Here is a 25032-nt window from a genome sequence, read left to right on the forward strand (position 1 = left end):
AACAGACTTATTAAACGAACGTTATGCTGTTAAACATTAAGTAAACGCAATGAAATCAATGAAAGATGATTATTTCCCTCATTTGGGACACTAATTATCCAGTAATCTTGTGTTTTTTAACAGAATACAGAAAGAGTACTCTTATAGGAGGTTCTGAAAAAATAGAAGAAGAGAATTAGAAGAATTTTGGTGATCCTAAATAAAAGTTTTTGTGCAGAACCCTGCGTTCCCCCTGCATTAGTGGCTAGTACGGGATTCCAGGTTTTGCTGTACGGGGTTCCAGGTTTGATTCCCGGAGTAAAGGCTTTGAAATTTGAATTTGAGTATGGATTTTATGATCATTTTGGTTTAATCTGAAACTGTAGGTCCAAGTCTCATATAGCATCGGAGCTGGGGATGGACATTAAACTTTAATAGAAAACGAAAATGAAAATAATTGTACAGTACCCAGTAGCGTGCGGAAGGGGGTTTGGAGGTTTAAATTTCATATGAAATTGAGTGCTTGAACCACCCCTTGATGAAATTCTGCGTACACCACTGCCAAGACTTAAAATTGAAGTTCTACTGCTGATTCGGTGAACGTACTAACTTAAAAAAATCGATAATCTGTGACGTCATAGTGTTGTATTCCCATTTTCAGTAAACATAAAACCGGTTGCGAAGCAGGTGGAGCAACTTGGACGTTGTTGAAGCAGTGTTGCAGGCAAACAGCAAATTAGCCAGCAGATTCGGTTGTCTTTTAGGTAAACTTCTCGTGTACTGCCAACATTTGTTAATATTTCTACCAACTATCTCAAACCTTTTGGTTCTTTGCTTTTATAGTACCTTATGCGAGAAGAAAGTCTTTCTCTAATGGTCAGGGCATTAGAAAATGCCAGTATCCATATTTGTCGCGAAATTTCTGTAATTTCCAAAACTGGATTGGAATAGGAGAAAAATATGTCCGAGAGAACTTTCCGCCCCGGGCCACCAGCCATGTTGGCCATTGTGTAAATACGGCCTTGCTGATAACATACATCTCCATTGGAAGTGACTCTTCTAAATAAACGAAATTCTAGAAAAATTTAAAACCCATAGTTTTTCAAACAAATGTCGATCCAGAATTAAGATATTTCTAATATTTTTAGTAGTAGCATTTATTTAAACTTAGTCCTAGCATTAGTAATTTATTTAGTACTAACAATAGTATAGCAGTAGTAGTTATTGGTGTTGTGATAGTAGTAGTAGTAGCAATAGTAGCTAGAGAGAACCTCGTCTTATCTCTTGCAGGTGCAGTCGTTTTTGTTTCCTGCGCACTCATCGGTTCAACGGGAATTCCAAGCTCGAAAGCTTACTACACCTTCTCCCCTTATCCGTTTATTTAATATAACACAATAAGAGGCAAGCTATTGTCTAACCCGATCCTAGCTTTGGTTTATCTATACAACCTTTTTTTTTTATGAACCTTTTATAATTTCTATCTATGACAATATTAGCTCCAAAAAGGAAAGAATATATAGTGCTGCAGGCATTGAAGGACTCAGTCTGACCAAATCAAACGATGCACGTTCAATTGAATGATATATATGGTCAGTACATTGGCTCAATATAACACTACTTTAGGCTTTTTATACCCCAAACACTTCTTCATGATGTGTGAAGGAGCTCTGACTGGGAATCGAATTCAGAATCACTATACCAGAGAAGATTGATCATTATTAGGGTACACACAAATGCGCTTTTACCAATAAGAATTCAACTGTTTTATTGTTATTTAAGATAAATTTGGGGAAAATTTAATGCACAGTTTGTAAACTAAGATTCGAGCCCGAAATTTGCCGAGTTTTATAAATTTGTATCACTAAATTTAAACATTGTACCTATAAGTACTTGGTAAGCTTTTGCCATTACAAAGTACACTGTTAATTCTATCACTATAATTAGCTATAAATATTTTATATCATAAACTTAAGAACATTTATAAAATCAAAATCCATATTGTTGTTATGGTATATTTTAATTGTAATATACAGTGAATAAGGAGTCTTTCATTATTGAGATTTGTATAATATATTATTGCAATTTGAAACTTAATGTTTTGTTAATTACCTTGTGAAATATATTGTTTAATTAATTTTAAGTGTTACAAAAACGTTGTTAATTAAACAGCAAATGTTAGCTCTATTAAAGCTTGCCTCAGCAGTTATTACTTAACCTTTGCCCAGATATATATATTATTCATTTATGCTTTTCATTACAAATCCTCCCCCATGCCGTATTTACATTATTAAAAAAAAATATTTAGCATCATGGTTGGTTTACTTTGAATCACTTCGCTGGTCTTGTCACCAATTTCTTCAAGGTTTCTGTTACTTGAGTTACATATGTAAATGTTTTGCGTTCATGTTTTCTACGCAGGAAGATTGATGTTTGATCCCCGGTGGGAGTTTAGTAATATTCTGATCTTACGTGAGGATAAATTCACGTCCCATGTAAATTACCCTGGAAAAGGACCTTAATTCAAAACAAATATAATTAAAATTTTCCTTAAAATCGTGATTTTCAGAAACTAAAACTATCTTACACAGATATCAAATCCTTGTAAGGCTTTTAAGGGCTATTGATTATAGATTATTGCGCAAAAATGATGAAAACCGACTAGAAGTTTTAGAAATATGGGTGTGGAGAAGAATGAAGTGAATTAGATGAGTTGAACGAAAGACGAACGAAAGAGTGTTATAAATGGTAGAAGAGAAAAAGAACAATTTTAGATATTATTAAAAAGAGAAACTGGTTGGGACACTGGCTAAGAAGGAACTGTATCTTGAGGGACGTGCTAGAGGGTATGGTGGCACGAAAGAGAGGGAGAGGGCGAAGGAGACTACAATTAATGGACGATATCAAAACAGAAAAATCGACGAAGAGATTAGCGGAAGACCGTGGAACATAGATGCTTCTCAGTTGCAGCAAGTGACCTGTCAATAATAGCAGAATACCTATGATAATGATAAGGATAATGATGATTATACGTCTTTCAGACTACTTCTTAACTTCAATTCATTCATTAGTGCAAAATACAAAAGAATAAATAAATTTTATCCACGGAAGTAATTTATCAAGTGTTCCAACAATTAATATTTTTTCTTGTTAATTTCAGTGATCCTAGAACTGCCATCTTCTGCTACCTTAGTCAACAAAAGTAATATAAATTATTAAAAAAGTTCCTCCGATTTTGGATGAAAATTTTGCCTTTAATTTATTCTATCTTTGTTAAAAAGAAAATACCCATCCTCTCGTATTGCTCTATGGAAAATGCAACTCTGAAGCCACCGAAATTAGTGAGCAGAAGTAATCAAATGCTAGAACACTTAGGAATTTTGTTTCATTTTTTATTCGTTTGTTGTTTTCAAGCAGATTCTGACCTGGAATGTTATCATTCAATATGCACCATTAAAATTTTTGGATTAAAAAAAGTACGTGAAGGATTTGATAATTAGCAGCTAAAAAATTGTATTAAAACTGTGGAATTTTCTATAACTATTCTATCAGGCCTTGTGAGATGAATAAAGGTCTAAGAAGGACCAGAATTGAGGAATATCTATCCTTCCATAGTCCACTGCGCATTCTCCTAATTTCTTCTGCTGGTATAACTACCTAAAATGTAACAACTCCTAAACTTGCTCAGTGATCTGGTTTTCAATACACTCGCCATGGCCCTCGATTTGTTACACAAACAAAACACAACAACACACTGAGCAAGGTTGTGTGATAATAATATAAAACACACAATCACGTAATAGTTTCAACCCAAAACACACAATCACGTAACAGTTTCAACCCAAAACACACAATCACGTAACAGTTTCAAGAAAATAACTGTGTCTTCATCAGACTTGCACTTCTTCTCTAGTGGAGGAAAGAGTGAAAGTCTGTTGAAGACACAGTTATTCTGTTGAAACTGTTCCGTGATTGTGTGTTTTATATTTTTGTCACATAGGCTTGGTCAGTGTGTTGTTGTGTTTAGTTTGTGTAATTTATAAGAAATCGAGGCCCATAGCGATTGTATTGAAACACTGAACAAGTTTAGAAGTTGTTACATTTTGGGACGTTATATTAGCAGAAGACCTAAAGAGAATGCGCAGTGGACTATGGGAGGATAGACATTCAATTCTGGTACTTATTATACACATGATTCATCTCCCTTCAAAGATGTAGCTTCATATGATAACATTTAGCATAAGTTCTTTCTCAAGTACAAGTCTTCTCTGAATATACTGGTATCTGATGACAAATACCAGATGATACTGGTATCTGAATATACTGGTAACAAATAGGTATAAATATATCGATCTATCTCAAGTCCACTGTAAATCTTCTCTAGATACACCAATATCTAATGGTAACAAATATGTATGTATTTCGATCTATTTCAAGTCCAAGTATCACATCTCTAAACATGCCGGTATCTAATTGTTTTTTCGGCTTCTTAATTGAAGCCGTGATCACATAAGTCCAGCTGAAAAGATATTGAAAAACTCAACTAAAAAAAAATGAATATTTGTTGAAAATGTGAACTTGGAAATCAGATTTTTCTTTTTCATACTTAGTGACATTCGCTATTTAGCAAAGTGTAAGTATGAAAAAAGACTGATTTCCAAGTTCATATTTCCAACAAATATTCAGTTTTTATAGAGTTTCTCAATATTTCTTCAGCTGGACTTGTGCGGTTATGGAAGTCGCGGCTTCAATTGTTTCATATTCCTTCAGTATACTTATACAATCCTACAAGACTGATTCTGTTTATCAGCTTGATGTTGACGAAGTTGAGTGAGAAGAGCAACAAAGTGACAATCGGTCCAAGAAACTCAATCTGATGCTAAATATTTCAAAAAGAAATTAGTACCCTTTGTCCTGTATTTATAAATTTTTCTACCTTAAAATTTTTTACCTTTTTTTTTTTTTTTAAGCCAAGCTTAAAAGCGATGTTTCCTATGTGTAACATATGTAGATGTTGACTAATCGTTTCGTTTTGTTTTCTTTTCTTATCTTGCAGGGAAGATGAAGGCTTCATCAAGGAAGAAGAAAAACCACTTCCACGCCACGAATTCCAGAGGAAAGTCTGGCTGCTGTTCGAGTATCCCGAGAGCTCGCAGGGAGCAAGGGTGGTTGCTATCATATCCGTGTTTGTCATTCTACTGTCCATAGTGATCTTCTGTTTGGAGACGCTTCCCGAATTCAAACACTACAAGGTCTTCAACACCACAACTAACGGCACCAAGATAGTCGAAGATGAGGTTCCTGATATCACCGACCCTTTCTTCTTAATCGAAACTATTTGTATTGTTTGGTTCACCTTTGAACTTGCAGTGCGGCTTGTAGCATGCCCGAATAAACTTAGCTTCTCTAGGGATGTTATGAATATAATAGACATAATTGCTATCATTCCTTATTTCATTACCCTGGCCACCGTTGTGGCCGAGAAAGAAGAGACCTTAAACATACCACTGGCCCCAGCGAGTCCACAAGACAAAAGCAGCAATCAGGCTATGTCGCTAGCCATACTTAGGGTCATTAGGTTAGTGAGAGTGTTCCGAATATTTAAGTTATCGAGGCATTCGAAGGGGTTACAAATTTTAGGAAGGACATTGAAAGCGTCAATGCGCGAGTTGGGCTTGCTCATATTTTTCTTGTTCATTGGTAAGTATCACAGTGTCTTTCATTCATTTATTCGGTGTTACTTTAAGTGTTGTTGTTTGTTGTTGTTGTTCATGTTGGTGTTGGTGTTGGTGTTGTTGTTGTTCGTCTTCTGTAGAATTAGTAATATTCTAACAATTAAGGTGGTCGTACACGTTCAATTTTTAAGAGTACACAAAGCAAAGGCTCTATATATATGTATAACAGCACTGCAATCCCATTTTAATATATACTCAGACAACATATATTCGTTATCTAATTATAAATCTATTAATATATTAATATATCATTCGTCAGAGCTGTACATATAAAATCTTTTTCTCTGTATATGTTTCCTGATCATTAGTTGTATCATCTATATATCTCTGGAGTTCATTTCTTGCTTTTATATTTCGAGGTCATTCATACTAATTCAATACATTATCTTCTTCTATAACATTTCGACTGATAAGTCATTATCATTGTCATTTCACACAGCTTGTATGTCACAATCAATGGAAACCACACAATCTAGCTAACAGTTTGCAAAAGTAAACAGTTTGGGGCCAAGATTATTACAATCATTATCGTTCATATTGGGTCTTGATGTAACACATTACGTGGTTAATCGACCAAAATCACAAGTATTCTTGGAACCTCAAGTCTGAGGCATAAACATCCAGATATAGGTTTATCAAAAATACTCCTACAGAAAAGTGGTATATTTTACACCCAGAAATTCGGAGATTGGTTGGCTTTTAAGTAGCATCTTGCTAGCTAGAATCTAATCCACGAAGAATGTTGTAGAGTAGTGGTTCTTGGGCTGAGCTAGAATCGGTATTAGGAAATATTTCGCTCCGTTTGTATGTATAATTCTGCTGAAAAGTTTGGACAGTTACATTTTTTCTCATAATCTCCATAAGTACGTGGCCTTTAAGTTATGGAATGTACGATAATAGGTTCCAATTAGTCTCTCTGAGGAGGAAAAAAGCCCAATATTTTGGATCAGAGAGACTGATATACTGGGGAAGAGCACAGTTCCAATATATTCGTTTGAATGAAGCTGAAAAATAATAAGCAAAGTAAAGATATGATTCAGTTTGAAGTCATGTGTGACAATATTTAGCAATATCTAAGTTCCCCGTGCATGCATTCACGATCGTATTACATGACAATACAAAGCAATGCTTACACCTATTTTGGCTAGCTGAATATACCGTTCTTCTTGTTGCAGTTTTCAAGAAGGACATATTTATTCTAACAGAATTTACCATCTTCTCTAAACAAAGTACTAACATTCAAACTTTCAAATGAAATAACACACAGGTAATAAAATTGCCAGTATTATGTCCTGATATCCTCTTTCTCTCTTTCTCTGTCATTCTCTTTTATCTCTTCTTGTCTTTTGCTATCTTTTTCACTTGTTCTTGCTCTGTCTTTTCTCTTTCCTCTTTTCTCGACTGTTCTATTGTTCGGGCATCGGCCATTCAGTTGTATTATAGAAGTCAATCGTTATGTTTGGGATCATTTTTTTTTTTTCCTATTTACTAGTATCTGCGAATCGAGAAAGGTTAAATGTTAATAAAAATAAAAAAAGAGGCTTGTGGGAAGACCGCCTTAATTGTCACAAAATTAGAATAGAATGTTAGTTTAGTTTAGATCAGAGTAGTTATAAAATACAGCTAAGCAAGTATTGTTAGATTAGAAATGCTTAGGATTCTACCACGCAATACTTTTCCGGGTCTTCACGGTTACGAGAATTTTTCCGTCGATTTTTATTTTGATTTTTTCCCCCTTTTCAGACACACCAATAACACTTTTTCTTATACATACAATGTACACACATTATTTGAATATATTTCAATGATCAATCTCAATTAACATAAATATTATTGTCAATATATTATTCTATCTCCAGATTAAAAGTATTATTAAAATTCTAAATTGGTTGTATAATACAAATAAGAGACTAAGCTTGGAAATTTACTGAGAACTGAATTGACAACATTAGATCATTGGTGACAGAACTGTTTCGATGTTTCTGTCCTGAATGTCTATTCATACTCAATTCACTATTAATCTATTTATAATTATTTAAAACAAAATACCAAAACAATACATGCAAAAGCTTCAGTGTACCGTACATAATTGTGATATTAACGTATAGAAGATTTCATACTCATCGAAATGTCACTTCTAAAAAATAATCTTTTAAAACAGGAAAATTTTCAAAAATGATTTTAATAATAGTTTTTTTTTTTTATATTTTTATTTTGTTAATACATTTCTAGTGTTTTGGAATTAGTTATAAAAATCAAAATATAGAAACTTAATACAAATATATTATTAAGTAGGACAAATGAAATCATTCTTTACACAACTACACTCCTGTTGTGAAGAATGTTGCAAACTGTTTTTCTTTACTCTGTATCTTCTTTAAAAATTATACTGAGAAAAAATGCTGGCAAATATGATTTTAACTTTTCTTGACCTGTACCGTACAATTTTTTTGTAATTAGTTGGTAGCTGGAAGACAATCTCTGGAAATTGAGCCGAACTTTTGGGCGTCCCAGCTAATACATTGAAAAAAAATGTACATATATCAAATCAACACAAAGGAACATACACACACACAATACATATTTGAAAAACAACAAGTTTTGTAAACACACACATATTTCTTTAAAAAATAATATTAGTTTTATTATTTTTCATTCCTTTTTGTGTTACACAGTCCTTAAACATGTGCATTATTTTTTTAAATACATTTTTTCGATTAGTACTAGTCAATGTTCGCGTTGATAAACATGTACAAAAAATTTTATATCAAAATTTGTCTGTTGTTTTATGTATAAAATAGGTTTTAATGCATTTTTTTTCTGTTTCGATCTCAAACATTAGAACATAAATTAGAGCATCGTAAATGCATGAAAAAACTAGTAAATTATTACTAAATAAAATGCGTATTAATAACTTGTATATTTAGCACTGATTAGCAGGAAGAACATAACTATATAATTTTTCTTTTTGAAAGAAAACTATGTGGTGATGTTCTTCCTGTAAGTTTAAGAGTGAAAGTAACTTTTACTAAATATACAAGTCATAAACGCTAGATTTCACTTTATTTTTAACTAAAATGCCTTCTTTACTTACACAATTTATATAATCTTACAATAGGAAGTAGATCGTAGAGTAGAATTCTAGGACGAAAGGGTAGTTATTTGATGGTCCTACTCACTTGCCTCCAAACCAAGTGCGGGAAACGCAAAATCAAAAAGATAATCCAATATTTAAGACGGATCTTTTAAAGTATTACCAGTGATTCCGAAAATATTATATTAGATGATCTTAGAAGGTCACGATTATAAAGAATGGAATCCATTTAGTATCAAAAGTTTTATCGTGGGATAGTTAGTTATAGCTTTTCTATTTAATTAGCAAAAAGAACACAAAAAAAATATATATTGCATTTTACACCAGTCTTGAAATACATCAAAACTAAATGTCATCAGATTTATAAATTCCAAAAACATGTACAAGGGGACCTTTAATATAAGCATACTTGCTTACTAGGTTCCTGTATCACATTTGTGTTTCTGATTTTTCGCTCTTACCAATGGACATTATCAAGCTAGATAACAGAAGAAAAAACTGAAAAAAAGTACAAGGATAGAAAATATGAAAGTTTTCAAGATACCCACTCATTGGTTTAGTTTTGTTTGAATCTCTTGTCAGCATTTGCAACTGTACTTGCTTACTGACAAGAATCTTACAAGGTTAAGCCACACAGATCGGTAATTCTAATTTTAATATTTTCTATTTTCATATTAGTTTTTTCAATTTTTTTCTGAATCAGCATAATGTCCGCTGGAGTAGCACGGAACATTGAAATCGCAAATATTATAGAGGGACTTAATAATCAAAAATTCAAAAATATTCAAAAATTATTTTCCTTCTGAATAATATTTAATTTTCGTACAGTTGCATTAAATACATGGCTTTTCATTTGCCACGTACAGTATATTCGAGAAATTATATTTGAACTTTCAATATTTTACACTGATTCAAAAAAAATTTTTACATGTCAAACTTCAAGTTTTTACTTTGTCAAAAAGATCTTTCAAACAAAACAAGAGAAAAAATACGTAATTGACATTCATGGCAGGGTAGAACAATGACAATCCGTCGAAAAGTTGACACACGCATATATCCTAGGACATTGTACCCTCAAATCTGAAAAGGTACGTTTTAGCTTTCTTTCTTCTTTCGTAATCAACAAAGTAGTGGCTTGTATTACTATTTTACGTACCACTTAGAATTTGAGGACTGTATCACGGGGCCAAATATTGCATTTCTGCAATATTTGTGGCGTGTTTATTTGATCTCAATCCCCCATATGGTACAAAACCAAAAATATTGCCTCAACATCAAAAATTATTAGTTTCAGTGCAGTTGCTTCCGAAAGTACCTTCCTTTTGATGATATCTTTTTTTTATGCCAGTGACTTTTGCATTCGTTTTGCACTGATAACGGTGTTCCTTTTCGTATCTTTAGAATGTATTTCACAGCGAGATGCAAAAGGGAGCATTTTGACTTTTGGTACAAAACGAATAAAAAGTTATCTGACAATTTTCATTTTACATCTTAAGGAAAGAATTTTTGGATGTGATTGTGCGAATCTTATAAGTCATAAACAAAGAAGTCTGTCATTTGAAAATTCCATGGATATTTTTCCACGGAAAGAAAATTTAACCTTGGAAAGATGTACTTTTTTTACGAGTACACAGTTCAATGGCAGACTTCCTGTTGAGTGCATCGCCGTGAGAGAGCAAAGTATTATACGCGGGCAAGTGTACCGAGACGCATATTACCAATGTGTGTTTCCTACCCCCTCCTCCCACCCTTATTTACATTAGTAGTAGTAGTAAACCAACATTTTGTTCATCATCATCATCATCATGTTTGTTTGCATAATCATGGCTTGATTTCAGTTACCTGGATATAGATATATATATTTATATATGAAGCCGGTCCTTCCCTCTATATTATCTTTCAACTATTTTTTTCTGTTCCATTTGGCTACCACCTGTTTCATTATCCCTCCCACACCATTCATAGAAAAACAAGAATGGTCATTCATCCGTTCTTCCATGTTTTTCCATTATCTATGTATACATCCTTTGTCCATAGACGTAGAACTGTTTCTAGTTTCTAGTCTAGTATTTTTTTATGTAGTTTAATCCTGTTGTAGTTAGACCCCTTTCATAATATCACACCTAATCTGCTATTCTTGAGTGCCCAACCAAACATATAAAATAAAATATATATATTAATTAATATTCTTTCATAAAACTAATCTTAATTCTTTTTTATATTTTTATATATATAATGGTCCATTTTTCATTATTAGAAATAATCTAGTTCAAAATCAATTTTGAACAGTTTTTTCCCAATTATTGTCATGCTTTTCATTCTTCAGAAACGACTACAACAGGATCATATTACTTAAGAAACCTTAGTTTTACTAAGTTTTCTAAAAAAAATGTAATTAAATTCAAGTTGTCCATATCAACTCTTTATAACAAAGTTGAATAGATATCATCACTCTTGAACAATGCAATTCCATTTTTTTTCTTAAATGAAGGACCAAAACAAATCGTTATGGTCTGTCCTTTCCTTTACACACACAAATTGCATTTTATCTGATTGATGACATTTATTCATCTGAGAAAAAAATATCATTTTAACATGTATAATATGGCGTCCATAATCAACCCTACTACCATTGTTGTGATAATGTGGTTTGATAAAGAAATGACAAACACAGGACGAGAAGGGACCAGCACGAAATGTGATAGCAATCAGCATTTCCTCCAGGCGTGTCCTAGGCATCGCATCAGCACACAGATTGACCACCAAAAAGAAGACATCTCAACAATGGCCAACCATCTTTATGGTTGGTCAAGTTTTAGATCAACAATTTTATTTAATTGGAGTTCCAGGAGTGGAAGATTGAAAAATGTTTATTATTACTTTGATCAGCCAAAAAAAAAAAAATATATAATAATTAGTTATATATTAATAAAAAAGTGGCAAAAATACAAGTGAAACGGTATTAGAATTAGGACTGGAATATTAATCAAGATAAGTTTTAAACAGAAAAGAAGGTAAGTGCATGAAAGATTGATTGAATCTATGAAACATGAAGCATACGAAACAAAAAAAGCGAAAAAGATCGCTAAATTGAATGCAGTAAAAAGTAATAACAGCGTGTATTTTTCAAGCATTTTGAGTGAAGTATTAAAATTGGAACCAAAATTTAAAACATAATTATTAACATCTCTGTAACAAGCTTTGGAAGAATTTATGATAGGATATTTATATAGGATTAATAGAATAGGGCCTTTATATTAATTTTTAAAAAATGATAGAAAAAGATCATGAATTAAAAAAAGAATAAAATCGGATAGCACTGTTATGAAAGTAGCATGTACTGTAAATATGTAATTTTGAATCTTGCATGCAAATCGCACATATATGTTAATATTCACACGTTTAAAAAGAAAACATGATTGCAAAGTGTACATCATTACGTGTAAAAGAGAGAAAAACTGTATTGTAAATTACAAAATAATTAGCTAGGCATTTTATATTTTGAAAAATAGTGCAAAACTTAATATAATTAATTTGAATTGGCTATAGTAGTTTAAGCTAGTGTTTAACTGAAAGATGGCGATGTTCAAAATATTAATAGATTAAAAGATATGAAGCTAAAATTGTATTTTCAGCATCTTACTAAACCAGAAATTTATTACTATGCTTCTTCGATATATAGCAAGAAAAAATGTAACATTAGCTTAATAGTTATTGTAAATGAGTATTGCTTTTGTACTAACAAATCTAGAAGCAGTATTTTTTTTTCAAATAATGTAAAATCAATTACTATTCAAGAGCTAGAATTTTTAGATAATATTTAATTCGATAAATATATTGCGTATACATATATAATCTAAGTTATTACTATTGTACAAAATTTATCAATATAATTAATTATCAATCGCGTAAAAAAAATTAAGCTAAAGAAGATTAATATTTGCTTCACATATTTATGCTAGAGCATGCATTTGTAAATTTTGCTTAACTCATCTGGAATGTTTTATATATATATATATCTTTACTCACTCACAATGTTTGGTGGAATAACAAAAAAAAAAAAAAAATCATAAATTTGGAAACAATAGATTTCAAACATAAATTTTTGCTTGTAGAGAAAACTCTTGCAGCATGTAGAAATTACAAATTATAAATTTTGATTGAAAAATTAATGAAATTTCTAGTTACGTCCTGTAATATTAAAGAATTAAATTGAAGAATCATAATATACTTTTTTGGAATGAGAATGTGGGAAAAAATTGGAGTTTCCCGAGAAAACCCACGAACACTATGTTGTCCACCACAAATTTGCATGATCAGAGGTCCAACCAAGGACCCCTTGCACTAGCAGTTCTATCACTGAGCCACCGTGCGTTCCATTTTTTTCAAATTTCTGTCATATTATAATTAACAAGAAAACATGAAATTCAGAAAAATGAAGAATATCCTAAAGTTTTTTTCTATTTGTTTCAGGAAAATTTAGTCAGACGGAAGGAAGAGACAAGACCTTTGTGTCTTCCTTCTACATAAATTTCCTGAATGTAGTACATTGTAGGATATTCTTTTTTTAAATATCCTGACCTTATTTCTTCAAGTCAGGATTCATTACAAAAACACTTTCATATTGAATTTTGTTATTCCACTAAAAGAAAAAAAGTAGTATTTTGAAATTCTTGTAACAAATTAAGTGCTTATTTTAAAAATTTGCATGCCTTAAAATTTGTTCATTAATATATGCAGTACTTGATAATTCTGCAGTAGAATTTGTATTTTGATATACTGTTTATAACAACTTTTCTATTTGTGATATTTTTTCATTTGTAAGAAACAGGTAAATATGGATCTAATTGTAAGCTTCAACTACAAATAATTTTTCCTAAAATAACAATGGTTCAAACTATGAGTATTTCGAATACAAAAGCAATATTTCATGCAAAATACGGAAGGAAGTGTTCCAGTATTTTGCCGTAGTTTTTCCTGTTATGTCAGTGCTTAGAGTTTAGTCACTGAGTTGATTCAAAAGTCAACGACTACCGTAAAAGTCAAAATATTAATAGAAAAAGTTTAGAAGGGGTTCAGATGAAGAAATTTTTAAGTTTTATTGTTATGAAGGAAAACAGGTATTTTGTGGCATTTTGAACCAAGAGAGATGCAAATTTAAATTTTCGTTAATGTTTATGTAAGGTATATTATGTAGATTAGGTACAAAATATTCTTTAAAAATCCTTGTTGCTTTCCATATTTAGTTGCGCTGTAATGAAGATCTCCTCCAGGTTGTATTAAGGTAAATTATGCATTAATATATAGTAGAAAAAAGTAGATATTTTTAAGGTAAGAATATGCCAGTGCAGTAACCATTCACGTTAAATATTCTTATATTTTTTAACAATAATTTATTGTTGACTATTAGTCGAAAGTATTGCTATGCAAGTTACTCTGAGTCAAAACTTGTAAATACAATGAAAGCATACAATTCGTGTTACATTTCAGTAACCGTAACAGTGTCTTTCTCAAGATACTTTCACTCGCTAATAGTTTGAGGAAGGTGTTAACTCTGTATCGAAACATAAAGAGAATTACATGCAGTGTTCGAATTAAAAAAAAAAAAAAAAAAAAAAAAGCAGAGGCGGTATGTTTTATTACGATTTTGACTCGATATACCGGCTATCTAAATGTTGAAATACAGTGAGGGAATGTTGTCAAAAAGGTTGCATTTCTATTTACATAATGACTGAAAACCACTGGAGAGCTTTTCTTTAGTTATGGGGGGGGGGAGGGGCATGGAGAGACTTTGATCCCTCGCAAACAACTTTCTTAAGAAGATTAAAAATAGCCTCTTATGTTGTATTATAGAGAATTATACATGAAAATGCTCAAAAACCTAGTTTTTATATTAACAATTTTCTGTGGAAAAGCTCCCGGACCCTCCACTCGACTGAGGAGTATTCCAAAACCCCGGAAGAATCGCCCCTATAGCAGGCAACCCCTAAATCCACTCATGCTCAAAACACGACTTTTATATGAATTAAGACAAGAGCACATACACAAATACATAAGAAAGAAACAATTCAATGTAGCACATCAAAATATAAACTAGATGAACTTATTTGAAAACAAAAGGTAGGAAAAAGATAACAAAAATGTTGATGTTGTCAACTTAGAAATTATTTCTACATAAGAAATAAAACCTTTTTACAAAGCCATTCGTCAATTACTGTGTATAAAAATTGATTTATTAAGGTATTTAGTATCTACTCTCCAGTGACGGTGTGTCTTGAGCACTGAAAAAGTAGAGGCGGTATGGCATACCACTGCATACCGTCTCACTTCGACCACTGATTGCATGTTTTCATTGCATCTATAAGCTTTGACTCATTGGAACTTACAAAAAAAGATGGAAGCAAAAAGAATATATAGTATGAAGTAGCGAATGCATAGTTAGTTAGTTTATTTTGTAGGAATTAGAACAGTTAATATAGAATATTTGAACAAACTAGATGATAAAACAGACAAACGGTAGCGATAGGACAATAAAGACGAATAATTTCCATTTTTTTTACTTCGTAAAGAAAAAAAAAAATTGCAAGGTGTCTCCTAAAATCTTCGAAAAATTCGGCAATCATTATATTTCGATCAAAACACTTCAGTGATCTTCATCAGGTGAACAAGACTTGGGTTTAAAATCAGTTGAATAAGGTTATAAATAAGAAGCAAATTGACAAACTAGTATAATGCTAGCTTGTCAATTTGATATATCGGCATGAATCCTGAGACTTTAGATACTTAAAATGAAGTTAGAGCCACAAGAAACAGCATCTCTCGCTCCAATACTTGAAGTCGCAAGGTTAACCGCGGTATCTTAGCTTTGCAAGTGTGTTATTGCTATTTTCGGCATTACTCGAGCAGGCGGTTCTACCAAATTTCGACACATTTCTTACATTTTCAGGCTAGGTTAGAGCTTTGTATTTCTTTTAGCAGAGCATGCGCTAAGTGAGGAGCACCATTACTACTTGCAGATTGATTTCAGGAGGGCTCAGTATAAATACAGTGTGGACATATGGCATAAAAACTACAATGCATAAAACATGAACCAACTTGTGCTAGGTAGCGAGTAAAAAACCACGAATGCTATCTAACCGAGTCAGAGCAGGAGCACAGCAGGGGGGCGAGTGGTAGCGAGAGGATGCGTTCATAGATAGCAGGCACGTCAGCAACGGGGGGTATACGCATAAACGAGGATAGTGGAAGTGCACACACTTGCACATACAATCATCAATCAAAATTCATTTCAATATGCTGTGCACTGATAACAATTACTTATATTCACACACTCATTCCTTCACGAAAAATGGGTTCCACATCGTATTTTACCTAAAAAAATTTTATTTGGTAGAACCGTCTGCTTGAGTGAATTCCTATTTCCGTAATTTGCTTCTTATTTATTACTTTACTGAATTGAATATTTTAAACATTTGTACTACTGATAATGATTACAGAAGTTTGTTGAAATATAAAGTTTTGGTTAATTGTTATTATTTATGTTAGAGGACTTTAAGGTAAGAATTTTTAATGAGTTTTTGTTTTGCTTATCATTGTCAAGGTTTATAGAACAAGAATTTTATATATGCTAATTTTGTAGATATATTTCTGATTTTCCTGAAAAACATAATGGAATTATGCTAGGTGCCAGATTTTTTCATAATTGAGACCAATGTACGAGGATAAAAACTATAATTATTTAAGTTCGTACGTAACTATTTTTCGTGTACTAATATCAATTGAGGAATGGCAATCTATATACTTCACTTCACTGAGAAGTGGTCCATATCTCCCTAAATTTCTTCCAGAATACCCTCTGAACAAGCTTTCTCTTGTAATCCACGCTTGAATTTTGTACTGTCTCTAAAATGATTCGGTACAGATTGAGAAAATTATGACTGACACTTTTGAGATAATTGTTCACACTATATGTCCATTCAAAATAGTGAGAAGTACAGAGCGGTAAAGTGTGTAACATACACACGTTAGTACATATTCCAATTTACGTAAACTAAACAACAAAGTACTACAGAACCAGTACTGTATATTATAATACGACTTACTATATTAGTACTATGTTTATTAACGGTAATTAATCAGTCAGTGTTAAAAGAGTATGTATATATATTGGATATTTATTTCATCATCTAATTACTGACATCCGAAAAAAAGAAGTGCGTAAGTAGTAGGCGTGACATGCGTTTCACTTGACCTCCGTGAAATATTTACGTTATTATAACTAGAATACTAAATTTACTTTAACACGGCAGGTTAATAAGTTTGAAATTTTGCCACTTTTATTTTTGACTGTAACTAACAGGACTCTTAAATTCACGAAAAAATATAAAAGGTGGCAGAAAGTCCTTGTTTCTTCATCGTGAGTCCGTTTTGAAAAAAAAAATCCATAGAAAACGTAAAATAAAGAATGTAGTGGCGTTGTGTTGCGATCAAAATTTAGTAAATAATTAGCTACCATGAAAATGTAATCAAGTACTATGCAACTAGAGCATTAACTAGTGTCAATTACCTGCTTCACTGGGTTAAAATAAGAAAAATTATATGTTCCGTTAGTCAGTTACTAAAGCGCTCTTTGATAGATTTTTTTTTTTCGTGCATTTTTCAACCAGAACACATACATTTCCGATTTCCAACTCGAGACATTGCCACATAAAGTTGACCGTGTGAGAAACAAGAGGTTTTCTCCCCACTCCCCTCCAGTTGCGGGGCTGAATTTGGATTTAAACAGCAACGGAAGTGTCACTGTTCATCTCAGGGACCCCGAAAAATATAGATCTGACACTAATATTGGTCATTTTCGATCATTTTTTATATATCTCCCCCTGCCTCTTCCCTAAGTTGCGGGGCTAAATTTGGGTTTTAAACGATATCTGAAATGTCACTGTTCATCTTAGCGATCTCGAGAGCTATGGATTCGACACTAATATCAGTCATTTTTGATCATTTTTAAGTATCTCCCCCTTCTTCTCTCCTAAGTTGTACCGTCAAAGTGAAATGATAAAAACCATCCCAGGCCTGAACATCATCTATGTTGAAAATTTGATCAAGATCAGTCAGGTGGTTCAAGAGTTATTAAGTCACAAACAGAGTCATTTTCATTTTAATGTATAGATTAAATACCTCAGAAAACATTTGTAAATTAAGCAGTGTTAGGTTTGGTAGGGAATAAAATAAATTTTTGAACTATCAATGAATAAATTTTTATCTAATGAAGACCAGCAACGAAATTCGAGCTTAAATTCTAAAAATACTAATTTGGTTATAAAGAAACAAATTTGTCTCTAAGTTTCCATTTTAATTATATTAGTTAAATACTAATTCTGTATATATACTGGGAAATATCATGCTTGGATTATCAGATAGATACAAACTAAAGAAATTTTATTAAAAAGGAAAGGCAATTTAAAACTCAAAATTTTACAGTGTGAAAATAAACAGAATTTTTCTAACGTGGATAAATCTTCCAAAACAGATGGAACTAAACCTATATATTTCGAGGTCTCCCTTATCTTCATCATCGTCATGGTAGAAAGATAAAAATTACTCAATAAGAAATTACATAATGAAAATATTATCATAGGGCACATTGTAAAAGGGATTTTCATTTTTTTTTAAAAAAAAGTTAAAAACAACAAAAACATATAAGTTGTGTGAAGGATGTTTTGTACAGAGTAACATAAGGATTAACACTCTCTAAATTTAAGGTATTTTTTAGAAAGGTGATGTGTTTCTAGCGAATTGTGCCAATGATTATCATTCCTTTTAAATATAGTGTTGTGATCATATTTTTATTATCTTTGCACGGGGAGAATACGTTTCATTTTGGACATAAAGGGCACCGAAACAGTCAACAATCACCTTAGGGACCCCGAAAACTATGGATTCAACACTAATATCGGTCATTTTCAATTATTTTTACGTGTCACCATCCCCCCTTAAGAGTACTAATGGGAGATGAATTTGGATTTAAATGGCATCGGAAGTGTCACTGTTCGTCTCAGTGACCTGAAAACTATGGATTCGACAGTAATATCAGTCATTTTCGATCATTGTTATATATATATATATATATATATATATATATATATATATATATATATATATATATATATATATATATATATATATATATATATATCCCTACCCCAAGTCGCGGGGCTGAATTTGGATTTAAATGGGATCGGAAGTGTCACTGTTCGTCTCAACGACCCAGAAAACTATGGATTCCACACTAATGTCGGTCATTTTCCATCATTTTTGTATATATCTCCCTCCTCTCCTCCATCAAGTTGTGCCATCAAAGTGAATTGATTTAAAAACCATCACAGACTAGAAACTCATTTGTATTGAAAACTTGATTGAGATCGGTAGGGTGGTTCAAGAATTATTAAGTTACAAACATAGTTACTTTCATTTATATTTATAAATATTTTACACGACATAATAATGCGATGATTTCATTTCTTTTCTCGAAAGTATTCAGAAATTAAAAAAGTAAATTGACTTTGATACAGATGCTTTTAAATGGGTTGTACCATGATTATCAATTTATGAAGGCACTACCTTGAAATGTTGTTCGACCGTATTGTAAGATTATATTGTCAAAAAATGTAACTTCCGACTTGATTCGGTTTCAGGATGATCCTTTGTCGCTTTGTTTTCACACTGATAAGCAAGTATGTTCACAAAGGAAAATTTTGACGCAAAATACGTCACTGAATTTTTAGACAAGATTGACAAAAATTTAGCAACCAATTCAGTTAGTAAACTAAAATTTTGTACAAAAAGCTATGTTTTATACAAGAATAAAAACCACTTGGCATAACAGCCCTTACTGTGAGCCTGAGCTGCTCCAACGCCATCTGTTAGCGACCGGCTGAACCACGTCTAGCCTAGCGATGTACATTTGCTCAGCGCGTTGTATTGCCCTGTTTCTAACAATCGTATACTCCCCAGTTTGCCTCATGACGCTGAGTGGGCACCGAAAATTGGGAAGCACCAGAAATCGAACCTGGGACCACGCGGACGTGAGTCCAACGCTCCAACCACTGCACTACGGTGTTCCCATACAAAGAATAACACAGTTGTTAAAGAGAACATTCTCCGTGCACGCGATCCCGAGTTCGAACCCAGAGGTGATAGTATCGCGAGTACTGGTTAAGCTCTTCCTTTAAGAAGTAGGCCTTTCTCCATACAACCTCAGTAATCAATCAATCAACGAAAGAAAGTTTTAACCCAACCCAGGTCATTTCCAGGCGGAAAGGAAGTGTGCTGGGGGTCAAAATCATTTAGTCAGTTCGAAAGTAGTACTGCTTTAAGGGTCAGGCTCATTGGCAGTTTTTGAGGGAAGTCATATCTGTAAAAAATTAAATTTTTCAAACTTATGGGAAAACGTTTACCTAATGTATGCGGTAAATAGGATATTTGTTACCTTTTCCTCCTTTACCTTGCATCGAGAAAAGTTTAACTTTTACTGATGTGACATCTCTCAAAATCCCTCGCTGTTCATGTCAGAGGGTACGTGTAATGGAGCATTAGAGGTCTGCACGGGCCGGAATTTTTAGCCCGGGTCCTGCCCGGCCCGTGAATTTAGAAAGTGAGGCCAGACGCGAGTCCGAAATATATTTTAGCATTTAGGCCCGGCCCGGCCCGAGATCGTGTGATAATCAAATGAGCTCGAAATAAGTCCGAATTACAGAAACTTAGTAATTAACGCAAAATTGTATTTTTATTTACAGCAATTACGTGTTTAATTTTGCAGTTGTGCTTTGAAAGTTCTCCAGAAAGAGCGGTCCAATAAATATTGTTGTACAATATATTTACAAAGTTAGGCCCGAAAAGGTCCGAGAAATATCGTTGTAATTTAAACATTCACGGCCCGAACTCGGCCCGGACCCGAAGTAATATATGCTTTGAAGACTCGAGGCTGTGCAGACCTCTATGGAGAATGAAGAGACGAGCTACCCTACTAAATAGGAAATTATTTATTTTCTAGGTTATGTATGGGATTTTATTGGGTTATTCAAGATAGGGGCTTATCATGATAACTAACATATCCCGTTATTCATGCTTCAAGTTTTGATTCTTTTTTAAGTCGGACATTTTGGTGACCAAAATATATGTTTTAAATACTGTACTGTGGGCGTACAGTCGAATTGTTTTTTAAAAAAGGTTGTTCCAAATTGTTCTGAAATATAGTAAATATATTATTTGTTAATCAAATAGTCTAATAATTGGAGAATAATTTTACTGAAAAATTACTCAAATATTAAATATTTGTTCAAATAAATGCTCGAGTAATGGAAAACAATGTTCAAGCAGTTATCGAATAATGAAAACTTGAAGAGAGAGGATAGATAACATTATTCGCACATTTATTCTAATAACGCGTAATATCTGAAGACCCTGTTCCATGTTGGGGAAGAACTGGCCTTGCTAAGTCGCTTTCTCGCACCCAAAAAATGATGAATTTACCATCACTTCATAAGGATCTTCTCTGATTAAATTTTCCCAAATTTGAGACGTATCTAAACCACTTCCTTTCACTCAAAAATGGTTGTTTCATCCATTTTATCGAGATCATTATTACCTCAACAAAGTTTGCCCGAAATTACGTTATAGATAAATCTCTTTTTCGCACCTAAAATCAGTGGATTCATCCCAGTTGTCGGAAATCGCTTAATTTGCCTTAATTAAATTTTCTCGAAATCAAAAATATGCATATATAAGTTACTTTCTTGCACTCGAAAATGATGGACTCAACCGTAGCTATTCTTATGAAAATAGTTTTTTATAAACGGCTTTTTCGCACCTGAAAACAGTAGAATCATTCCATTTTGTATGAGTAGCTAAATCGCTTACTCGCTTCTCAAAAATGATTTATTCTTATAATTTCATGAAAATTTTCATACTCATTTTGAAAAAAATACAAATGAACTAACAAGAAGTGCAAACTTCACATTATTGGATTCGAATAGTTAGTTTTGGAATTATTTTAATAGTAGGCCTACTAACTTCTATTGGAACTAGTCGTTCTTTCAGAAAAAATGTTCCGGGGAAGCATAGTTAGTATTCCAGGGGGCATTGCTGGTACTATTCTATTTATTACTATATTATAGACGTATTATTTTGGTCTCCTCCTGGGAGGCACTCTCATAGCTCGGGTGGGGGGCAGTGCTCCCTCAAAAACATGTCTGGAAGAAACACTGATTGGAACACTATTCGATCTAGAAAACGCAATTACTTTTACAATTACGAGTTCTGACAGGACATAATCAAAAACCTAACCCCTCGCCCCTCTTTTTAAAAGACATTTTTTTTTCAAGTGGGTTGTAGAAAATGTTTCTACTTTAGTTTCGAGAAAGTCAATTTCACACAGAAATTAACGTATTTGTCAGGTTTAATTACGCCCATGAACAGGAATACAGGGATGGGGGCCACGGTGGCTCAGTGGTAGAGCGTCTAACTCTGGCACGTGGAATCCCTGGTTCGATCCCAGCTCGCATCAAGTGGACTTTGTGGTGGACAAAACACCGTGTGTGGGGGGGGGGTTCTCAGAGTTCTCCCAATTATTCATTCCACCATTTCATTCATTTCTCAACATCACCGTCTCCTTTAGCCTGCACTGCATAACTGTGGTACGTAAAACTGAAAGATTTCATTTCTTCTTCAGGAATACAGAGCTTTTGAGAAATAAGTTGGTGCTTTGAACAAGACTTTGTACCCACTTGCTTTAAAAACAATAAATACCACTCATTCTAGCTTTGTAACTTCTTGTATAAAATAACAGACAAATTCTGACCAAAGCATATATTAACTAATAAATAATAGCGTTACAGTTTCGGCAAATTAACTTTGCCTTCATCAGACACATTATGAAATACAATTTCTAAGATTACAGCTTATATACTTCTTAAAGTGAGAGGAGGTATCCCATGAACCAATCATATTCGTCCTTTCCTTTAACAATTTTTAATTAATACAAATGCAACTTTTAATGATCAACTTTTACTTAAGAACTAAACTTTTAATTGGCACACCTGTGTATGAATAACTTTCACTTTTGAAAAACATAAACTTTTAATTGTCTATCCGTTGTTCAATACACCTGTTTTTACATCTTCTTTCTTCTCTGTTTTATCCAATATCTTTCTCCATACATCATGTATATTTAGTCCGCTATTCCAATTCATAAGTTTCTCGCTTCTTTCCTTTCTTATCCATTCTGCCTCTTTCCATTTTCTTATAATGCTTCTTTTCTCCTTTTCCAGCCCCTCTACGCCTTCCCAGTCTATTTCATGTCCTGTCTCCCTTATACGTTTATATATAGCGTTACTATCTCTCTTCAATCGAAAGTCGTCCCTGTGCTGTTTAATCCTTTCTTGTAACCTCTTTCCTGTTTCCCCTATATAACTCATATCACATTCTTTGCATTTAATTCTATATACAACCCCTTCATCACTTATTTGAATCTGTGTTACCTTCCTTTTCCTCGTTCTCAACGCATCTAACATTCTTCTGCTACCTTTTCTGTACGTTCTTACTCCTCCTTTTCTCAATAAGTTTTTTAAGACTTCCGTTTTTTCTCCTATGCTCTCTATCCCGAACCATCTTTTCTTTTCTTCTTCTCTATCTTCTCTCACTTCCTTCTGCCTTCTGCCCTCTTCTTTCTTGCTATTCTTCTTCAATCTATCCTCATTATATCCATTCTGCATTAATAAACTGTGAAATTGCTCTATGTCTTCTTTTCTCTTCTCGTCATCACTGTCTATCATTCTTATTTATTTTCCCCTCTTCCTCTAATTCTACTTCCAGGCTTATTCCTTTTTCTTTATCTTCTATCCTTCCCGCAAATTGCTCGAATTGTCTCTTCGTTCCTTTCCAAATACCTAAGCAATCATCCACATACCTGCAAAACATAATCAGTCTTTCGCCTCCTTCCTCCTTAACTTTCTGTTCCCATTTATTCATCACAATTTCTGATAACACTGGGCTTAGTTTCGATCCTATACTTAGTCCTTCCTTTATTTTCACTAATTTTTCTCCTATCGTACACACAATGTTCTCCCATATCAGTTTTAATGCTTTTATCACTTTTTAGATATAACAATAAGGAAAGTAGGAAGGAAATTTGAAACAACATGGTATAGAAAACAATGTTCACCAGGTGTTTATTGCCATAGAGGAAGTGATGTAGATGAAGGAACTAAAAGGAACTTCATTAGAAACATGGAGAGAAGGATAAGAATGATAGACAGTGATGACGAGAAGAGAAAAGAAGACATAGAGGAATTTCACAGTTTATTAATGCAGAATGGATATAGTGAGGATAGATTGAAGAAGAATAGCAAGAAAGAAGAGGGCAGAAGGCAGAAGGAAGTGAGAGAAGAAGAAAAGAAAAGATGGTTCGGGATAGAGAGCATAGGAGAAAAAAACGGAAGTCTTAAAAAACTTATTGAGAAAAGGAGGAGTAAGAACGTACAGAAAACGTAGCAGAAGAATGTTAGATGCGTTGCGAACGAGGAAAAGGAAGGTAACAGAGATTCAAATAACTGATGAAGGGGTTGTATATAGAATTAAATGCAAAGGATGTGATATGAGTTATATAGGGAAAACAGGAAAGAGGTTACAAGAAAGGATTAAACAGCACAGGGACGACTTTCGATTGAAGAGAGATAGTAACGCTATATATAAACATGTAAGGGAGACAGGACATGGAATAGACTGGGAAGGCGTAGAGGGGCTGGAAAAGGAGAAAAGAAGCATTATAAGAAAATGGAAAGAGGCAGAATGGATAAGAAAGGAAAGAAGCGAGAAACTTATGAATTGGAATAGCGGACTAAATATACATGATGTATGGAGAAAGATATTGGATAAAACAGAGAAGAAAGAAGAGGTAAAAACAGGTGTATTGAACAACGGATAGACAATTAAAAGTTTATGTTTCTCAAAAGTGAAAGTTATTCATACACAGGTGTGTCAATTAAAATTTTAGTTCTTAAGTAAAAGTTGATCATTAAAAGTTGCATTTGTATTAATTAAAAATTGTTAAAGGAAAGGACGAATATGATTGGTTCATGGAATACCTCCTCTCATTTTAAAAGTATATAAGCTGTAATCTTAGAAATTGTATTTCATAATGTGTCTGATGAAGGCAAAGTTAATTTGCCG

At 33.0% G+C, this 25032-nt stretch overlaps 1 protein-coding gene across 3 annotated transcripts in view; it reads left to right on the forward strand.

Moving 5' to 3' along the window:
* Sh (Potassium voltage-gated channel protein Shaker) overlaps positions 1 to 25032 on the forward strand; it is a 907958-nt gene that overhangs the window by 672022 nt on the left and 210904 nt on the right. For all 3 annotated transcript variants that reach the window (XM_081727649.1, XM_081727648.1, XM_081727651.1), the window contains exon 4: positions 5033 to 5676. In XM_081727649.1, coding sequence (XP_081583775.1) covers positions 5033 to 5676 — 644 coding nt within the window. The remainder of the gene's footprint in view (positions 1 to 5032; positions 5677 to 25032) is intronic.

This window comes from Thermobia domestica, chromosome 10, assembly GCF_964235325.1.
Source record: "Thermobia domestica chromosome 10, izTheDome1.hap1.1, whole genome shotgun sequence".
NCBI classification, from domain to species: Eukaryota; Metazoa; Arthropoda; class Insecta; order Zygentoma; family Lepismatidae; genus Thermobia; species Thermobia domestica.